Source organism: Copidosoma floridanum, unplaced genomic scaffold, assembly GCF_036245765.1.
Source record: "Copidosoma floridanum isolate Cflo_tuat_1 unplaced genomic scaffold, Cflo_Japanese_pri ptg000021l, whole genome shotgun sequence".
NCBI lineage: Eukaryota > Metazoa > Arthropoda > Insecta > Hymenoptera > Encyrtidae > Copidosoma > Copidosoma floridanum.
The window spans coordinates 25,108,681-25,128,916 of NW_028321898.1; the positions used below are offsets into that span (position 1 = coordinate 25,108,681).

The following is a 20,236-nucleotide window of genomic DNA, read 5'->3' on the forward strand; positions in this document are numbered from 1 at the left end:
CACCGGTCAATTTTCCCCCCAAAAAAATCGGTAAACAACCGCAACCGATTCCAATCACCGTTTTTCCTCGCAGGTCCTAGAGGACGAGCGATTACGGGACGCGATTCGCGAGACAGCCCGGGAAACGAGCCTCAGCGATGGTATCCCGGAAAGCGATGCCCTTGTCAGGGCGGAGGCACGAGCCAAGTCGATCCTCGAGCGCATGCACAGCCGCATCAGCGACACGCTCCTCCGAGTCGTCGCCTGGATGCTCTACAAGCTCCTGCCCTGCTTCATCCAATCCGCGGCCATTCATACCCGGCACATCGGCATGCTAAAGGAGGCCAACGAGGCCAACGTGCCCCTCATCTTCATGCCCCTCCACAGGAGCCACCTCGATTACGTAATGATAAGCTTCCTGACCCTCACCAACAACATGAGGTGTCCGCTCGTCGCTGCAGGGGATAATCTGAAAATGCCCTTCTTTGGGTGAGTTTTTTCTTTCTTATTCATCCTGAAACTTGACTATAACTGGTGGTCAAATCTACCCTCAGCTGGCTGATGAGCGGTCTGGGGGCGTTTTTCATCAAACGGCGCATGGACCCGGTCGCTGGTCGTCGGGACCTCCTTTACCGGGCCACCCTGCACACATACATCATGGAGAGCCTGCGGGCGGGCCACAACCTCGAATTCTTCGTCGAGGGTGGGCGTACGCGCACGGGTAAGGTTTGCCTGCCCAAGGGTGGGATACTCAGCGTCGTCGTGGATGCCTTTATGGACGGGACGATCGAGGACGCCCTCCTCGTGCCGATTTCGATGAACTACGAGAGACTCGTCGATGGTAACTTTGTCAGGGAGCAGATGGGTCAGTCCAAGCAGATGGAGACCTTTGCCGGGACAATCAGGGCCTTTTGGGACGTGCTCAGAGGTAACTACGGGATCGTGAAGCTGGGCGTGTGTCAGCCGTTCTCGCTCAAGGTGAGTCGAATGATTTTTTTCCTACAAGTGGCGTACTTACACGTTTAACTTGAAGCCCAAAACAGAGCGATACACATTATTATTGAGTGATGAAAGTGTGTGTGTGTGTGTGTGTACATGTGAAAATTTATTTTTTAAAGAAGCACGTGTTTGCATTTTGGTGCGGTTAACAATAATTTAATGAATTTAATACAAAAATGAGTATGGAAAAATGTTTCAACAATAAAAAGTTTCCTCGGTAAGGCAAATACGCTCTCATCGCGAAAAACTTGCTAACATATTCGAAGAACTGTTGTTAAAATAATGTTGAAAAATTCAAGGTATTCTTTAGTTCCTCGTAATATTTGTAGGAAAATCGACAATTACGTAATATCATTTTGGTATTTTTCAAAAGGATATAAGTTATACTAGAGCGCATTATCGCGTGCAGATCGGTAAAAGACGCAGCTTTTGCATAGAGATCGATTTTTTTGCAAACTGCGAAAAGATTACAAAAAAATTGGCAGCGGTGGGATTCGAACCCACGCCTCCGAAGAGACTGGTGCCTTAAACCAGCGCCTTAGACCGCTCGGCCACGCTACCGATGAGTGAAGCGAAAAATGTGCCGAGTCCAAAACTCACGCACCACATCGGAATCTTTTGCTTACAGTGGCTCAAATTTTTTTCTTTTATCTGTGGTAGTTCACGGCCGATACAATTACTATAAAATTTGAATTTAATTGAATCCTATTTGGTTCACACTAAATTACAGCTGTGCTTTTTTCATTTTTTTTTTCACATTTTCAGGAAATGTTAAAGTACTTCCAAACTCAACAAAACAGGCTAGCTGCGTCTGAAACTCCAGAAAAATTACTGAGAGTCACCATGTCAACGTCCTCTCTGTACGGAACGGACGTCGTCGTGGAGGAACACCGTCAACTGGTCGATAAAATAGCTCGCCACGTTGTTTATGGTAACGATACGAATGATCTTTTTTTAACCCAACACGGTCGATTTATAGATGAAACATCTTATACAGTTACCTGAGAATCTAGCGAATTATAAGCAAAAAATGAGGAAACACTCGTGTGTACTTTCAGATGCCTCCAAGTCGACACCAATAATGTCAACCAACGTCGTGGCCTTCATACTACTTAACAAATTCCGAGAGGGGTGCAGTCTAGATCAGCTCGTGGAGGCATTCGACGCCTTGAGAAAAGAACTCGAGCACGCAAATCGCGACATTGCCTTCAGCGGCGACAACATCGACATCATCAATCACGCGGTAAACACCAATATACCACTATTGAACGGCATGTTTATCAATAATGTCTATAAAATTGATCGATCTGCAGCTGGAAATACTGGGACCAGGTCTGGTTAAAGTCCAGCGTCAAGACATCAGCGACGTAGTGGACGGTCAGCCGACCAGGTATCAAACAGTCATGGCTATCCAGCCGGTCTCGATGCTGCCCAACGTGATAGAGCTGTCCTACTACAGTAACACCCTACTGATGCATTACGTGATTGAGAGCGTTGTCGTGACGGCCCTTCATGCCACGATAAAACCTCAGATTAATAATCCCGTGATGTCGGATGACGAGATCATAATAATCCAGCATACCGAGCTCGTCGAGCACGCCATCACCATTTGCGACATACTCAAGTACGAGTTCATATTCTGCAAGCCCTGTCAGCAGCTCGAGCAAGTCATCCTTCATGCGATCGATAACATCATGAACGCCGGAATTATGTGTAGGAATGAGGTAATGCCATTTCGATGTCTCTTTTGGAGGTGTATGTGCATGTGTCGGGTAATTTTTAATCAAAATTTTCGTTCTGTAGGAGGGCCTTCTCGATGACGAGCTCTGGGGCCAAAGGTACGCGAAGAACTTCGATGACGACTCGGATGAGGAGGAGAAGGCTAATTACGCTATCAAAAAATTGACTTACAAAGTAAGTTGTGGCTTCGGTCATTGTTTGAGCGTTGTTTGTAAACAATAATCATCGTTTCGTTTCTATAGCTCATTTTGAAAGAGGAAGCCTCGAAGCGAATGGAATACCTTCACACGATGCTGCGACCACTCGTTGATACGTACACTTACAGCGCGTACTGCTTGAGGAAATTAGTTGGGCGATCGCTTTCAGAGAGGGATCTCGTTCAGGATATTCTTAACGAAATTAAAACGAACTTTGAACGAGGAATCATCAATTACGGTTGGGCCCATTCATTTTCTTCATTCCTTTGGTATATCTGCTTGCGAATTATTGAGATGGGGATTTTTTTTTTTCAGGAGAAAGCTCGTGCGTGGATCCAATCAAAAATTCGTTGAAGCTCTTTGAAAAGAAGAACATCCTGGAGTGTCATCCCCAAGAGAACATTAAAATTTATTACTTGAAGGAAGAATACGATGACGATGAAGCTGTCTGTTTGATCTACGAAACATTTGCAGCTTACAGGTGGACGAGAAATACTGACTGAAGAAATTAGCAGCTAGATTGATCACTTTCACTGTTTCCTTTTGGTTCCTAGATTCTTTATAAAAACAAAAAAATGAACAAAAAAAAATAAATAAATAAATGAGCAAATGTGGGACATAGGATTTACATACAACTATTGCTTGAACATAAGTCTGTTTCGAATCTCTGTCTTGAAAGCTCGTGTATCAACGATTGATTGTGTATAGCTAACGTATAGTTATAAGCCCAAAGCGAATATGTATTATTTATATTTAAAAAGTTAAGATGATGAAACCAATGGTAAAATATAGTATCTATTTTTATGTGAATAGTCGAGTGAATTGTGGAATTGTGCGTCGCGTAATTAAATACTCTGTTTTTTTTTTTTTTTTTTTTTTGTTAAAGGATTTAGAATCATGCGGTTTTTACGAAAAGTATCGTTAGAGTTTTTGTTTGTATTACGTAAACTGCACAAAGATTTAGTGTTAGTTGTTGGATAAAGACGATACAGAAGTGATTATTGATATCGGGTAACACTTTCTCATCGCCATACAATTATGTTTTTCAATGAAGAGCGAGTCCGTCGTGAACGTGATCTCGCTCTCTAAGTTCGTCCTCGTCCGCAGCAAAGACTTAAGCTGGTCATCGGCCTGCTGTAGATCACCAGACACACCATTGGCTTTTAAATACTTCAAGTTTCTTTCAATCTCAAATATTTCGTTTTTTATCTGTGTTTGTAAAAAAAAATTACAAAGGATGATGGAAAATCGTAATAAAAATCGAAATGAATCATTTTGTTTATAAGATGAAAGTTGCTTTTTTCCTTATCGAACATACCTTGTCCAAACAGCTCGTGTACTCATTTCTCGCCTTTTTAACTTCCTTGTACCTAATGTCGAACGAATCGTTCGTCTCCGTCCAACTCTTCAAAACGTTTCCAGTAACTTCCTTAACTTCTGCTCTTATTTGCTTTTGAAAATGTTGTAAGTTACTTATCACTGCATCTGATCTTTTCAACAATTGTTCCGTTTGCTCCTTCATCGGCTTGGACTCAGATAATCTAAATGCGTGTACACGTTCATAACAGCGTATGAAGCAACCAATCATAAAATCAAGTGATTTGCGCTCAAGTATGAAAATCTCCTAACGCACAATCTGCGTATACTATTTTTAACACTTAAATATGTAAATATTTTACCTTTGAGTGCTCTTAGTTGTACATTAGAGTATAAATATTCTATGAACGAAATGAGAACTTGAAGTTTAACTTCAACCACGGGAAGTCAACATTTTTTTTAAACTAACTCGTGCGAAGTAAAGATATATAGATGTATATATATATATATATATAAATGTATCGGAATGCAATTACTTAAATATCTCATCCTCCGACTTGTCAACGCAAACAATCCACTGTATCGTCCGGATAAAATTTTCCAACTCATTTTGTACGCTCCGCCCTTGAAGCAGCTTTAACAATTTTAATATTATCACTTCATGATAGCGCTATATTTCCCCCTTTTAAATACGTACCTGAGGCTCACACCGTTCCAAGCACTTTTCAAACTCCTTGATGCTTTGACGGAAGAGTTCCGCCTCCTTTATCAGTGCCTTTTCCACGCTGTCGTTCACAAGTTGGCTTCCTGACGCAAATAAAATTACAGATACTTTTCATTGAGCGATCAACATTGGATTCCAATTGGAAAATAAAACCAACTGTTCCTCGACTCGCGATAGCCCAGGCACTCTTGGGAGATCTGAAGTGGAGCTTCGGTGTTCTGAGCACATAGCTGGAGTACTCTTTTGCACTCCTGAACTCCTTCGTTTTCGCATATTATTTTTTCCAGTCTCGAGGACAGCTCGCGTATGTTTTCCTGGCAAATTTTCACGGCCTTGGCGATTGTTTCGTTGCTACTTGAGTTCTGCAGTGCTTTCAGTTTTTCCTTTTCTTGCCTGCGAACGAAGTATATTTACACGAGTCAAACTTCAGCTCGATGTAGGAAAACGCCATCATTGTTGTGAATATATCGTTTGTTGTGTACGATATTTTTAAAGTTTAGATGTTGAAAGATTTTTTTAACTTCGAGTGCTCCTTACAGTTCATCAGTGTACAAACACCCGTACGTGAGTAATCACTTGAAGTTGAACTTCACACACTGAGTTACAACTATTATTTTGCACAGAGCCAGAACCTTTTTTTTTATCACCTCATGGATTAAAATAGGTATTATAACATAAACGCCTTACTTGACCAAATTGTCCAAGTTTTCCTTGATTGGTTTTGAATCGTCCAAACTCGTGGCGACTTCATGCAGTAGGCTTTTCTGATTCTCGTACCATTTGCAACACTCGTATCTCGTCGAAAGAGCGGCCCTAGCCACATGAAGCGGATTTCGATTGTAACCGGTCACCAAGTTTGGAAATTTCAGAGGTGTCGTGATAATCCCATCGGGGACGTAGCAAGGAGTCACGCGCTGATCGGTAATCGGATAAGGAGGTCTGGGAAGCGAATATTTTTTAAACTTTTTTGAAAGGGGACCATTTTGTAACAAATTAGAGCTTTGTTTCTTACACCAGGTACGCGTCGATGCTTTCGTATCCAGTCGTAGGTTTCCACGGGTAATTTTTGGGGGTGTACGGGACCATTTTTCATGTGCGTCTTTATTCACGTGTTTGTGATTGATTTATTGTAATTAATTCATGGTTATGTTTTTTACTTTACGCCGTATCACCGCATGGAAATTGATGTTTTTGAAGTTTGAACAACCCGAACATTTTAAACTCTATTGTTATTTACATGGGAACTCGATCGATTTTGACGATAAAGTTGCCAACCTTACGAACTAGTGTTTATGCATTTATTAAACGCGTTTTTAAAATACAACTTTGAGAAAAAAAGTTAGCTCAGATCTTTTTGTTTTCATAAGAAATTGTAAAATAGCTGAAAAAAATTTTATTCGTAGGATAACAATGTCATAAAAATGAATAAAAACGTGGTTACAGTCACAGGTAGGCAATGTATAAGAAAATAAAATTTTCCTCAAACCTTAATTTGCATTTTAATAAAATAAATTTAATGATTTGAAATAAAATGCTCCATAAAAAATCAAAATATTTAAAAGTAATACATAATTAATTATCATATTAGAAATAAAAACCCTATTGATTATTGTTTTTGAAATGTAAGTTTAATCAGAATATTTCAACAAATTTTTCATTTCGAATAAAACCTTTCAAATGTCATTTAAAAATTAAAAATGCATTACTACTTTTTTCAATACAGCATCTTAATTATTTTACTTTGAACACCCATGATAAATTATTTAGTATGAAAAAAAGCTTTTATTACAAAATTGAAAATCAAAATGTAAAAAGTTTTATTTCAAAAAAATAATTTAAAATACTCCAATGAAATTTAGTTGTATTTTAAAATATTATTTACAATATTTTTGCTGAATACAATTAATTATGTAAGTACGAATTTGTTTTATCAAAGTTTTTCAAAAAAATTATTAGTAACTCATATGGCCTTGTTTAAATAATTTAGGTATTAAAAATCTTTTGGGTTACATTGGAAAAGAGAGACAATAGACCCACATACCCTTAAAAGTTTACTTGATTATAATAAAATATTAATTAATAATCCGAGTAAAGGTGATTAACAAATGAAAATTTTTGGTAAGTCAGATTGTTTTATTTTAACACATCTTACTCCTTTCTCGAAAAATATTATGTAGAAAAATTAGTCGCTGTGCAATTTATACGGTTGAACAAATTTAAACAAAATTTTTATCCTCTTGCAATAAACATGTTTTTTATCTTATATTTTGTTGAATGTAAAAAATATAATAAATTGTGTAAAGTTTTCTTGGCCACTTCTATGAGATTTTAGTGTCCTACAACGTTAGGATCAATAAAATTATATTAAATATTTTATACAAAAAAAATTAATTATCATTTCATATATGTATGCATATATGGGCATGAAATTCCTAGTGTAAGGAGGTAGCTTCCTCCTGCGATTTTTCACTTAATGATTTCTACATATTGCAACGGATTGAATTTTCTACACTAATTCTAACTCTAATAAATCATCGAGATTTATGTGCCATATGTATGTCTATTTTCATATGATTTGTGGTGTTGTGGAGTAGGAATTTTTTTCATAAAAAAAAAAGAAAAAAAAAAAAATTCCATCGCAGTAAAAAGCGTTACCATACTATATACTACTTTTTCCGCCTGTGGCATAGAAATAACTGAAGATTTTGTGAAATTGAATGAGTTATAAGCACGTATGACATTATCAAAAACCGTATGCTCAATGAAGGTTGTAATGCCATATCGCCCATATCTAATCTTTCTTTCAATATTATGTTTATCTAGTATAGATAAAAATTTGAAGAGTATCACGAGCAATTTATTACTAATAAATATGTACTAATTAAACTTTATACACAGTTCATCTCGTTTGAAGTATTCTTTTTTTGCTTTTGATCAAAAATTTTTTTTTTATAATCACAAACGACTACTGATCATGTATTCTTGCAATAAACGTAATGTATATATATATATATTATTTAATAACGTTCAAAAAATTTTGAGTGTTAAAAAATTACAGCAAAATTTAAAAATTGAATAAACTTGGTGTACCTCCATCGATTACAAGTATTGTTGATAAATAGTTATATTTTGTTTCACATTAAAAATAGACGCAAGTATGGTACATAAAGTCATAAAAATTTTTTTTGTTGATTTTACTTCAAGTACAATGATTAATATTTGGGATAAATAGTTTTATCTTTACCTTTCTAATCTTGTACTCCAAACAAATTTGGTTGTACAAGCAGGCATTCCATAACGTAACACAAAACATATACCTCGAAGATTAACTAGAGTGTTGGAATAAGTAGATATCTTGTTCAAATATATGGAAATGTGGCTTGTACATTCGATTTTTTTCTACAGTTGAAAACGTGAGTAGAAAATGCGTTAGGGTTCAGCTTTGACATCTAAACGTACGGAATGTGGCTTTTACATCGCGGAAGAGTCCAGGCAATACACTGCATATTACTATTCTGTTGAGAGTTCACTTAGAATTTCTCTTACTTCATTCGAGGTTTTTCCTTGCACCACAAACAAAACTTTGGGCCTACAGGAAAAGTTTTTATAAATAATTTCGTTTAAGAATTTTACATAATATTGGTTCTTAAAGATGTTACGGAAATTTTGTTAAAACTTTGAAAAGTAAATTGATTGTTTTTGAGGTTCTTTTTATGCGGGTAGGTATATTACTTTTTAGTATAATCGTGAGTTAATCGTTTTACTACGCCTAGACATCACTCCAAACTTTGATGATCTCTTAAAAAACAAAGAAATACGTGCCTCACGTTTTTCGATAACCAACCTGACCGACGTAATGGAAATAAAAAAAATTTTTTTTGACTTCTCTATTTTATAATATAAATAATATTTGTTTTATTTTTATGAAATAAATTTTTTAAATTTATTTATAACTCAAATCTAATTAAAAATTTGGGCTATAAGAATTTCATGTTTTAATATATGTAACTTAAAAGTATCTTGTGGTAATGAGACGTTTTGTAAATATAAAAAAAAATACGTTGTCATCAATTTTAAAATCATTAATTTCAAATAATTAACATCTGCTAACATATTTTCGGAGATATAAAACGTCGTTAGTTATATCTCTCTTAGTTCAAGCGAAGAAACTTCTAGAAAATTCAATAAAATTGTACAAAAACATCTTTACTTCATAAAAAAAAATCACGTTACATGTGTTTTTCCACCGCAGTTAATTGTTACAATTAAAAATTAAATAATCATAAGACAAGTTGAGGTAGTACCATCGTATATATAGATTTACCTAAAAGATTTTTATAAAAATTGTCCCTCAGGTTAATTCAAGTACACAAATACTCAGACTGTAAAGTTTCAAGGACCTTTGGATACCTTGGGGACGAGGAATGATGAAAAAAAATTTTTAATTTCAATATAATCTAGAAATCGTCGAAATTTAGATTTAATTAAAAATTGGCCTACAAGTTTTTAGTGACAACACGGCCAATGATGAAAGAGACGCTTAGGAATATGTACGTAAAATATTTTATTCAATCGGGTAGCTGTTGAAAAGTTATTAATTAATGTTCACAAGAATTCATGTTATATCTATACGTAGGAGATTTATAACGTTAAACTCGGTTCTCTCTCCCGCACCTCCCACTCACACGACAGTATACTTATACCTCAAGAGTGGAGGCACAGTACAGATTAAAAGCTGGTCGCACAGTACATCTACGTTCCACCTTATCCCCCCACTTCATTTCGAATACTCGCATGTATATATAAATGGAGCTTATCAAAGTGAAATTTTCGTCTATGCGTCGGATCTAGTTTGCCTCTCGTTTCATTGTCATCTATCACGAAAATCCAGCAAAATGAAAGTTGCTCTTGTACTTTGTCTTTTGTGCTTGTTTTTTGGGCTAGCAGCGTCAAGCAACTCGGACGAGTCATCCCAGAATTTACAGTTCAAACGATTTTGTACAGTCGTTGACCCGGATGCGCTTGAAGAAGAAGTAGCCCGTCGAGCTAGTAAAATTTCGCCCAGTCCCACTGAACAAGAAGTAAGTTATGCACTGACCGTAAATAATATTATAAAAGATAACATCTTTTTTCACACCCGATAATATTTTGTGCTCAGCATTAACTCGTTTTTGGATAATAATTTGTGCACAATAATTTGTGTGTGTAATGTTAATGTGCAGAATCTTTACGTACACTAGTTCTAAGATAATTGTACAAACAAGTAAATAGAAGCAAAGCCACGTTGATGAGCGCTTATATTACTGGAATATTTTTTGCATTTTTGTTTCATTAGGTAATGGTATTGTACAATTACGTGAGACATAAATCCCAATGGGCTGCTGCCAATTGCCAAATATGGAAGTACACCGATGACTAACCTAGTAAAATTACTCTTGGCAGGAACAATCCACGAAACAACTACAGATGTAAGTTTGTGTTTATTTTTTTTACTTATTGTATATGCGAAAAAATTTATTTCATAAATTATGTTCAGGAAAACGTTAGACCATTTTTTTTGTTTTTCTTAGCGTTTGAATAATCAACCACTTTATTGTTGTACTTACTAATGAAAAACGTGAAAATATATAAATGCAGATGTCTAAGAGAATTTGAAGCTCCATCGTCAGATAGAGCAGCTGTACCAGTGATAATATAAATGACATTTTTTATCTGTACTAACACTTACATATATAATTCCGAGATGTGCGTGCCCACATAAACGTGTATATTCTGTACATAGGCGATTTCTATTTATAAATATATTAGTACACGTTAAAGACGTCATTATCTCTTAGGAACAGCAGCGTCACCACTTTTACGATATTCCCTCTTTCGCTGTGCGCTGTGAATTCAACCAACACGATTGAGTATAGGTGTATAGGTATCGATAAAAAATGTTTGGACAAAAAATTTTATCGTAACTTCCGATATGGCGTTAAGTAGAAAACTTTGGGGAGGTAAGAGTTCGTATTTTAGATTTTTCCGTCGTCTCTATATACACGAAGCTAATAGTCTGAGAGAATAAACGGTAAAAATTGAGGTTTGCGCTAAGGCAAGTTAAACGACGTCTCTTACGAAAACTATCACATAAAGTAAAGTAACGATTTATTTAAGCATTGTAATGCTCTGGCATCTGATGGTCTTCGTGGGTGACGTCGATTAACGTGGACTTCTCGGATTAAAAATAAAAAGACACGGCATAAGTTGAGGTTGAATGGAAAGGGAAAAAGATGAAACAACATGGTGTAAAATTAATTACATTGAAACATCAGCTTTACTCTGCCCTTCCAACTTAAAAACTTGCCCGCACTTATCGAATCGTAATTGGTATTTTCGACTTTTACTTGATATTTTTGAAATTTTACTTTTGACTTGATTTTTCTCATTGTTGATTTCACAAGTAGTACGATAAGTTATAAAATTAAAGGTGTTGCAAAATAGTTTGTAAAATTGATAAATAGTAAGCCAGTTGATCAGTACCTAATGGTAACAGTTAGTGTGAATAAATTTTTTTCGCATAAGTTTAAATATGAGTACACCGAATTTTCACCATGAGGTGTAACACACAATAACTATATTTTTTTGCTTACAGACGAATCAAAGGTTTTGCTGACTTCCTGATTTCTTCCAATTAAAGCATATAAATGAAGAAGTGTTTTTAAAAAATTTTTTAAATGAAAATTATGTAAAGTAAAAAATTTCTTGGTGTTGGTATTTTCAATAAATATTTTTTTAAACAAAATTTAATATTATACATTATTTAAAATATCATAAGTTATTGAATGAATCCTACATTTTCATTGACTATCTACCACTTCCTCTCCACAAAACCTATTTTGTATACTTAGCTTTAAAAGTACTCTGGAGACAATTTAAGCTCCTTACACCTTATTGATAAGGTCGTTTGTTTTTATAGCCTACACCATCATTAAATACTATCTAGCTAATTTATCAAAAAATGAGGTGTCATGTATTTTTAATGTTTCAAAAAATAAATAAAGTGTAAACTTGGATCTGAAAGCTGGTCCACCCGAACTTAAAAAAAAATGTAAGTCTTCAAAAAATATTATTTTTAATATTTTTGCTTTGAAAGAAAAATTATGAACTAACCATCAGAATCACTTTACAGTGCACAAATAAATAGTATTAGCCAAAAATAGTGAACGGCACGGATACATTTTTCTGGTATCGATTGGAACATTTTAAAATAACCCTTCAAAAAATTAGTAACATCATTACTATTACAAACGTATAGCATACATTTTTCTCTTGTGCGTATCGAAGCCTTATAAAAAAATGTAGTTTTTTGCAAAAAGTGTGTCACACTTATTTAGTATTCAGGGTTTAGTTAAAAATAAAAAATTAAAGAAAAAAGTAATTAAATCTTAATAATTTAATTTTTTACAGAAAAAAAATACAAGTGATTCATAAAATATTTCATAATTCTGTGACCATATTAGAGTACAGCTTAGGAAAATTTTCGTCAGCAACCAAACATCTGAGTATGTTGCTTTCTGTTTCGCAAAAATCCTTTCTAACTGTATTAGATAAAAAAAAGTCATCGAAAAATCGTACCAGCATACTTAAAATAATTGTCAAAATTGAACAAATTTAAAAAAAATTTACTTTTATATACTCACACAATCCATCGCATTTTTCCATTACTTGGATAATCTCTTCTACATCAACCCCTTCTTCTTTAGCACTTTGACGCGCATGACTTATATCTATGATTCCTTCTCCCTTAAATTATTAATAATTTTCACAGTAGCTTTGAAAAACAATTGAAAAATTAATTTTTATTTTTGTGATAAACTTACTTTGACCAGACTATCTACTAAACAAGCAGAAAAGCAATTAGTTCTGTGACTGTGCTCAATGGTTTTATTTTTAATTATTCGGTCTGCTATATCTGCACAGTATGATTAAAATTAAGCTGACTTAAAAAAAAAAAATAAATAAATAAAACATTTACAAAGCAATTATGACCACAAAACTATATCCACAATTACCCCTATCAATGCCAGTATCGCTGATACAAAAGTTTTTAAAACTTTCAATAACTTTTAACCACTCGTCAGATATGATAAACTAAAAAAAGTAATTATTTTTGGTTTACTTTTTTTGTACTATATATATGTATATATTGTTTTTTTTTTTCATGTTTTATGAAAATCCTTACTGCTTTGACATGACTAAAAAAAAATAAGTAGAAAAAACGACGTTATTTTCATTTTGTAGAATTTATTTAGCTACGACGAGAAGTAGCTTACAAACACTGGAAGCAACTGGGCTGTAGTATTCTTTTTATAATCCTTTAAAATTTTTTTATTTTTCTTACTATACGTACTGACCCAGTACAACACATTGATTACAAAACAAATGATTGTTTTCCAATTGCATATAAATAGCATGTGAGATAAAATTACAGAGATATGCAAATAAGCTTGTTTTAAATTTATTAAAATTTTTCATTCCTACTGCTGTGAATATGTTGCAACTTACCCATGTCAAAAGACATGTCGAGTGATAAAAAATAAGTTAAAAATTTTTTTTTATTTTTCTTCGTTTGATATAAAAATTATACATCCGTACAATCAAAACTTCTTATTATCGCACCAAATTATAGTTTCTTGATTGTCCAGTAGGCACTTTATAATTTTCGCTGCTGTCGTCGATTGGTTGTTTCCTCCTTAAAAAAAAAAATTCCAAAACTTACACCGAACTTTCTGAAGTGTCGTATATAAACAACAAAAAATTTACTCACGCGAGTTTCTGCATCTCTCAAGAGCTTTTATAATAAATGCCAGACCCAAGCTCCGATCGTCTGTCTTTTTGTAAAGGTGTTTGACAATTTTTACTATATCAAAATTCGAGTTTACCTCACCCTCTTTGTTTAGCTGCAACATGTGTGTATTTTTTTGATTTTATACATAGGAATAATTAATTTGGACGGTAAAAAGTTATTTTGGCCGTCGCTTACGATGCTAGATTTTTTCAGTAAGCACACTGCATACGGTTCCATGTCGACTTCTACCATTTCGATGTTGTTTTCGTTATCACCTGCAAAGCCTGAAAATTAACATTACGGCATCTTTTATGTATTTATTTTTAATTTTTGAAGAGAAAAAGTTTCGAGTGAAAATCCGCCTACTTGTGTTATTTTTGGATTTAGACAGGCATTCTTCATCCACCAAGTTTATGGCTAAAACTATCGATCGAGTGTTTTGACATGATTCTATTGATTTGGCCTCTTTAATAGGTACTTGACCCTGTTTTGTGGGTAATTTATTTTTCGTTATCGGTCAAGTTACTACAGAGTATTTTGAAATTTAAATTTTAAAAACTTTACATTCCCCTGTTTGTGATTTATTGGGTGGGAATAAAAATGTTTATCAATAAGTATCGTGGTAATGTTTAGCACAGTGTTTTTCTGTCAGCATTTGGACTTTACAACTTTTAAAATCATTGAAATATTTAAAATAATTTTTATTGTAGTTTAATGAGAATTCATACATGTATATTTACAAAGAATTTCATTAATACGTGATCCTACCAGATCTATGTACTTACAGATAATTATTTTATCCCTGTGGCCTGTCATGTCTCTTTGTGAATAGTTCATTACATAACAATTTTATATTTATTGATATAGTCAATTTGATTACTACAAAGTAAAGTTAAAAAAAATTTTTTTTATTTTTATTTCTCTACATATAGTAAAGAAACAAATAAAAATAAAAAAAAACTATTTGTTTAATGCATGCCAATAAAGATTGCCATATGATAAAAATTGAATTTTTTTAGCGGTACTTATAGAGATAATATGCATACAATTTGTTCAATTTTTATTACCTTCTGGCATTTACAAGTTTTTAATTGCAAAGAGTCTATCATTGTATCCAAAAGTAAAGAAAATATTTCTTTAAATTAATATGCGTATTTTAATATTTAAATTGCAGTTTAAAAAAATTTTTTAGGGTCATGTAGATTTTCAAATTGGATCATTTCGTATTTTGGAGTTATTAAAAAAAAAGTATTATCAAATTTTTTCAAACACAACTACTTAAAGAACTATCATAAATATACCGAGTTAATAAAACACTTATGACCGTGTACCATTTTCCAAAATTATTATAAATAAAAGCCTTGTGGTCATTTTCATCATGGTCATAAAATCAATTAAAATCAAAGAAAAAAGTAAACTATTTAAATAAAACATACCAAAGAGTTCACAATAAAATGTGCAAAAACAATTGAAACTAACGCTCTCATCATAGCAAGCACACGCGACGGCGACGTCAATTTCCACTCGACTGACCGAGACAACGAGATTTGCGCCAGAACTAATAAAAGTTCGATGATTATACTTATCAACGAGTAGATGTATAAAAATTCATTTGACCATGAATCGTCGATACTTTTCTTTTCATGTAATTTATTTTCATGATCATATGTTTTTCTCAGTACTAAAAATAATTGGAAAGCGGAATAAGGATTTTAGTTTGCTGACAAGGTGTTGTTTTAATAATTATTTCACGCAGGTATACTGTACAATATCATAAATTTATTGAGAGATATAAAGAAACATGAGCTATCAAAATCGACTCAATTGATCTGCGTGGCATAATAGAGCGAATTTAGTCGAGGATAGGGATGTCCTTGTTCTCGAAGAAGCAGGTGAGAATGTTGCCTCCCTTTTCACATGTGTCCTTTCCGCCTACAAATAGAAGAATAAACAGACATAAACATGATATAGACACACATTTTTTGGTATATATAGTTAATTACTTTTATATATTTGTATTTTTTCTTCACTTTTTAAGTTTTTTTTTTTTTTGTAACATTAGTTCAACATATTTAGTTTTCAATCAAAAATTTATGAAATAGTATAACTATTAAAAAAACGTTTGTTTTTTTTCGTATAAAGTTTTTCAGTTTTAATGTTTGATACTTATTAATAATTAATTTAACAAAAACAAAATTTTTTTTTCAATAAAAATTTATAATTTACGTAGTATATAATATATTGGGACAAAAGAACTGTACTCACTGAGATCTTTGCACTTGTCGATAACCTTCTTAACCTTCTCCTGGTCGGCGTTGATTGTTGCTGCCTTCGTACGTACAGCTTCGATGTCGAGGGTACCATCTTCTTTCATCTTTACAAAAAATTTATTGTTTGTTTATTTTATTCATTCATTCATCAAACTTGTTTTTACAAATTTATTTATGTGTTTCACGAACGATCGGTAAAATAGTTTCATGTACATCAATATTTCGAATGACAATTTGTCCTTAAAATTTAATTTATTATCTTTACTAGATAGTACTTATTATTTTTACTTACTAATAACAAAAAATTTAAGCAAAATTTTTTTAAAAAACAAAATATTTTTTAGTGTTAGAGGGAGCGTTTTAATACATTTTTCAAACATTTTTGATTTTATTTCCAGCAATTTTTTTTAACTTTTAATGCATTATTTATACTGGAAACAATAACCCTTCTGCTCTGTATTCAAAATTTATTTTAAAATAAATTGTATACTTTTTCTAACTATATTTTCTACATACTATGCGTAGCTACACTTGTAATAATACTCACGACTCCGGATTTCTTTAATAAACACGCAGCGTAGCAGTCAAGCTTGCTGTCACGCTTGATCGGACCACCCTTGCCAATGGCATCGATGACAGCTGAATAAAACATAAAAGAAAAAAACCTTCGACATAGTTCACATTATGAAGAAATTTTTCGTCATGCTCGTTGAATGATTAATTTAAATATTTATGTATAAAAAAAAAATAAAAAAATTAACACGTCTTTTAATTTAATGCCGTTTGAAATAAAAACAAATCAATAATAAAATTTGTACTATTTAAAAATTTTTTTTCAACGAATGTGTGCACTATGAATGAAATACATCGAAATATTCCTAACCCTTGTCGACGCCGGTTTCTGCAATACACGCCTCTTTGTATCCTTTCAATTTTTGTTTTTGCTCGTCAGTAAGCGTGGCCTGAAAAAAAAAAAAAAAAAGATGTATTCCTTAGTAATTCCAAGCTTTCAACAAAAACCACCAATAAAAAATTCAAAATTCTGCGGATCGAAGTAGCTGTAAAAAATATCCACCGATGCTCGTAGTAATTTTATAAGTAAAAAAAAAATCTTTTTTCTTTTTTTTTAATTCATTTGCCAAAATTTCAAAATGTGTCACCTCGCAAGGGTACTTACGCAAAAAGCACCAACGATACAGATAACCAAAAAGGCAAATAGGACCTTCATGTTTCCTAGGAGCACGGAATAAGGATCAACCGAATCAGCAAAATACGAAAATATCACAAAGCCACGTACGTATAGCGTCGAAAAGCGCTGTTCTGTGGCATAGGTCTATCGACCGCTCCTTTTTATAGGTGTGCTCGTGAGCGCGCGGATATTACGGTGGTGGCTAATTGTCTATTGTCTGGCTCTAGGCAGCGTTGTTGCGTCGAATCGCCACAAAATCGGTATAGTTTTGCATGTACCTATATACTTTCGTGCTACGCACACACACACACATACATCTGTTGTACACACGGCAGTGCTGTGTATAGTTTATCGCATTCGATCGTCGTCATTGACACAATAAATTGTTTTTTTTTTATTTTATTTTTTTTTTTTTTCACCGATCGTGCTCGCACTTGCGTGTGTGACGTTTACAAAAGATATCGGTATGAAAGGAGGTTCAAATTACGATCGAGAACGAAGAGAATGATGATCCTGTGGTGGTAGGTGTGTGCAGCGAGCCTAGTGGGAAGAGCTATTGTGCAGCCTATCGGACTCGGGATCTGAGAAAAATTGAAGCATTGGATTTCGAGCATCAATTACAGGTGCAATTTTTTGCGGGAAAAAAATTCTGTTTGTAAAAAAAAAAAAAAAAAAAAAAAAATGATAACTCTTGGCTACTCGGAGAGAGGATTTTTTCTTGTGGATTGCAAGTGCTGCGTACGTATTCGGACAGTAACAATGTCGATGGCCATGATTTTTGATATCTTTATTTTTATGTACAAAACTATCGCTTATTGTCAAATTTTCAAATACTCAGAAATAAAATGTTTAATCTTTAAAACAATCAGCTTTATTTTCTTGAAGACATTTTTTTTTACTGCTTATACTTATAAAACAAGGCTTTAAAAAATTTTTTCCAGCAAAAATAGTGTGATGCATTTATAGACAATTATGTTTATTGTAAAGGATTTAAAATATCTATCTCATCTAATTTTTTTTTTTCACGTTACCAATTAATTTTATAGACCATGTCGTTTTGTAACAACTTATAAGACTTTGAAACAGTAAAGTTTTTTATAAAACTGTAACAAATAGGCTCAAACGTTAATTAAACTTCATTCAGTTTCAAAATTTTAGTATTTTACGTACCAAAGATAATAAAGATGCGTATGATGTAATCAACGAACTAATAATTGCACTATAGTACTTAAACAATAAATCAGCGATACAGTTTATAATGCAGATTTTTTTTTTTTTTTTTCTATAGAGCATGATGTGTGTTTTTTTACGATTGCTATCAAAGTCAGAAATATTTTAATTTAATGGAGGAAAGAAGTTCTGTCCAGCATCCATTAAACATATAGTCTTGGCTATTTTATTTTTAATTATATGCACTGCAACACTGTTGCGTAAAGGCAACCACTGAGCAAAACCAATTAAAAATTTTCAAGTCGGACAACTCATTGGCCTGATCACGTGGATTGGCTGACTCGTTGGCTTGTGCTATCAAAATATTATATCTTAAAAAAAGAGAATAATTTTGAATGAAAATTGTTTTCACAAAATGTAGTTGAAATTGCAATTTGATTGAACTATCTTTAGTTTACAGACATTAAGTAAAATGTACTATGAGTGAATTATACAAAAAAAAAACTACTTATCGAAGTATGTATAATTAGAAAATGTTTTTAATGAGTATGAAAAATGCACCTGATTTCTATTACTTTTGTAGTTGCTTTCAATGACTACGAAGTCAAACCGTAATTACTTACTAAAAAGATGGAATAGAGCAACGGTTTATTTTAAAAAGTTATCATTTTCCTGCAAAAAATAATATTGTAATCCATGTAATAATCAAGACGCATAGTACATGATACTATTCTTCGGTTTTCAATAATATTTAATTATTCGTATTCATAAGATTAAACATACATTATTGAAATACTGCAAAAAAATTTTAACTAATATTTATATGATAAAACTTTCATTGTGTAGTAAGAATTACTAAATAATTGAGAATATTGTAAGTTTTCTGATTGCAAAAAAAATATGTGTCATGGCTCAATCGTTTTTATAAAAAATGTATACTTTACATCAGTTTTATTATTTTTAGGCAGGGCCTATACATGGAAGTGCCTTATTATCATTATTTTTTGTCATCATTTCTTAAAAATGTTTTAGCAACACCTGCAGGCATGACTCACCTTTCTTATTTTCTGCCAACAACAATACAGTTTTTTTCTTGTCAGCAATAGCAATATTTCATTATAAATTAACTAATATCGCGATACAATACACTGCAATTTATTAATATGGAACGATAAAACATTCACTGATGAATCATTCGAGCTTCCACAAGAACTAATGTTATAGATATATTTAAATACAATAGAAATTTTTTTCCACACATTTGCAGTTATTCTTCCATTACACTTTTTATTCAGCCGTTTTTTGCCTAATCAGGAACAACACTGCTGTTTCAAGGCCAAGGACTAAGTGATCCTTCGTAAAAACTATCCTTCTTTGTTTCTGTTGGTATTGCTATTGTTATTATGCATATTTTTTGAGCATTTAACTATGAATTATTAAAATAAATAAAAAAATATGGTAAAAAATCTCATGATCAAAGAAGATTCCTACCGAAAATAAAAACTTAAAAATAAGTTTAAAAGTGCCTGAAAATTGAAAAGAAAATTAATGACTGAAACTATCAGCTTTTGGTACCAGTGAATCCTTTTAAATTTGCACTTCCTAATTTTAATAATTCACGCAGACTTACTTTGATCAGCTCTTTTTCATTTGTTCTCCTATTATATAATACTTGGATGTTACTAAGTAGGAAAGATCAAAAAGATTGTTATTCTTATTAAAATAAAGAAGATAAATCTTTATTTGAAAAACAAGGTCATGGAAAACACGCGACTACGTAAAGTTGAATGTATTGCACATAACTGCATCAAATTAAATAAT

General features: G+C 32.9%; 4 protein-coding genes, 1 long non-coding RNA gene and 1 other non-coding gene across 12 annotated transcripts in view; 2 read left to right on the top strand and 4 right to left on the bottom strand.

The window, feature by feature from the left end:
• Window positions 1-3,760, top strand: part of mino (glycerol-3-phosphate acyltransferase mino) — a 28,906-nt gene extending 25,146 nt beyond the window's left edge. For all 7 annotated transcript variants that reach the window (XM_089594280.1, XM_089594277.1, XM_089594276.1 and 4 more), the window contains 8 exons: window positions 74-468; window positions 534-957; window positions 1,744-1,909; window positions 2,037-2,221; window positions 2,292-2,702; window positions 2,782-2,892; window positions 2,961-3,153; window positions 3,231-3,760. In XM_089594280.1, the coding sequence (XP_089450406.1) occupies window positions 74-468; window positions 534-957; window positions 1,744-1,909; window positions 2,037-2,221; window positions 2,292-2,702; window positions 2,782-2,892; window positions 2,961-3,153; window positions 3,231-3,418 (2,073 nt within the window). In that variant the 3' untranslated portion in view covers window positions 3,419-3,760. The remainder of the gene's footprint in view (window positions 1-73; window positions 469-533; window positions 958-1,743; window positions 1,910-2,036; window positions 2,222-2,291; window positions 2,703-2,781; window positions 2,893-2,960; window positions 3,154-3,230) is intronic.
• On the bottom strand, window positions 1,458-1,539 carry TRNAL-AAG (transfer RNA leucine (anticodon AAG)). The gene has a single exon. It is a non-coding gene; the product is annotated as a tRNA-Leu (tRNA).
• Window positions 3,761-3,881: 121 nt separating the features above from the next.
• Window positions 3,882-6,042, bottom strand: LOC106637841 (tektin-3-like). Its single transcript, XM_023391258.2, has 7 exons — window positions 5,969-6,042; window positions 5,644-5,895; window positions 5,114-5,349; window positions 4,930-5,039; window positions 4,769-4,866; window positions 4,234-4,456; window positions 3,882-4,124 (listed from the first exon to the last, which is right to left on the bottom strand). Exons 1-7 carry the CDS (start codon window positions 6,040-6,042, stop codon window positions 3,882-3,884), a joined length of 1,236 nt encoding a protein of 411 aa, XP_023247026.2.
• Window positions 6,043-9,702: 3,660 nt separating this feature from the next.
• On the top strand, window positions 9,703-11,740 carry LOC106637887 (uncharacterized). Its single transcript, XR_001338935.2, has 3 exons — window positions 9,703-10,037; window positions 10,292-10,424; window positions 11,591-11,740. It is a non-coding gene; the product is annotated as an uncharacterized LOC106637887 (long non-coding RNA).
• Window positions 11,741-13,566: 1,826 nt separating this feature from the next.
• Window positions 13,567-15,314, bottom strand: LOC106637886 (uncharacterized). The gene is made up of 5 exons (XM_023391336.2): window positions 15,223-15,314; window positions 14,153-14,270; window positions 13,982-14,070; window positions 13,766-13,898; window positions 13,567-13,690 (listed from the first exon to the last, which is right to left on the bottom strand). Exons 1-5 carry the CDS (start codon window positions 15,274-15,276, stop codon window positions 13,596-13,598), a joined length of 489 nt encoding a protein of 162 aa, XP_023247104.2. The 5' UTR covers window positions 15,277-15,314; the 3' UTR covers window positions 13,567-13,595.
• A 231-nt stretch (window positions 15,315-15,545) lies between these two features.
• Window positions 15,546-17,388, bottom strand: LOC106637882 (general odorant-binding protein 56a-like). The gene is made up of 5 exons (XM_014350854.2): window positions 17,234-17,388; window positions 16,940-17,018; window positions 16,604-16,695; window positions 16,052-16,160; window positions 15,546-15,718 (listed from the first exon to the last, which is right to left on the bottom strand). The coding sequence occupies exons 1-5, from the start codon at window positions 17,282-17,284 to the stop codon at window positions 15,639-15,641; spliced, it is 411 nt and encodes a 136-aa protein (XP_014206340.1). The 5' UTR covers window positions 17,285-17,388; the 3' UTR covers window positions 15,546-15,638.
• Between the last annotated feature and the right edge of the window lie 2,848 nt (window positions 17,389-20,236).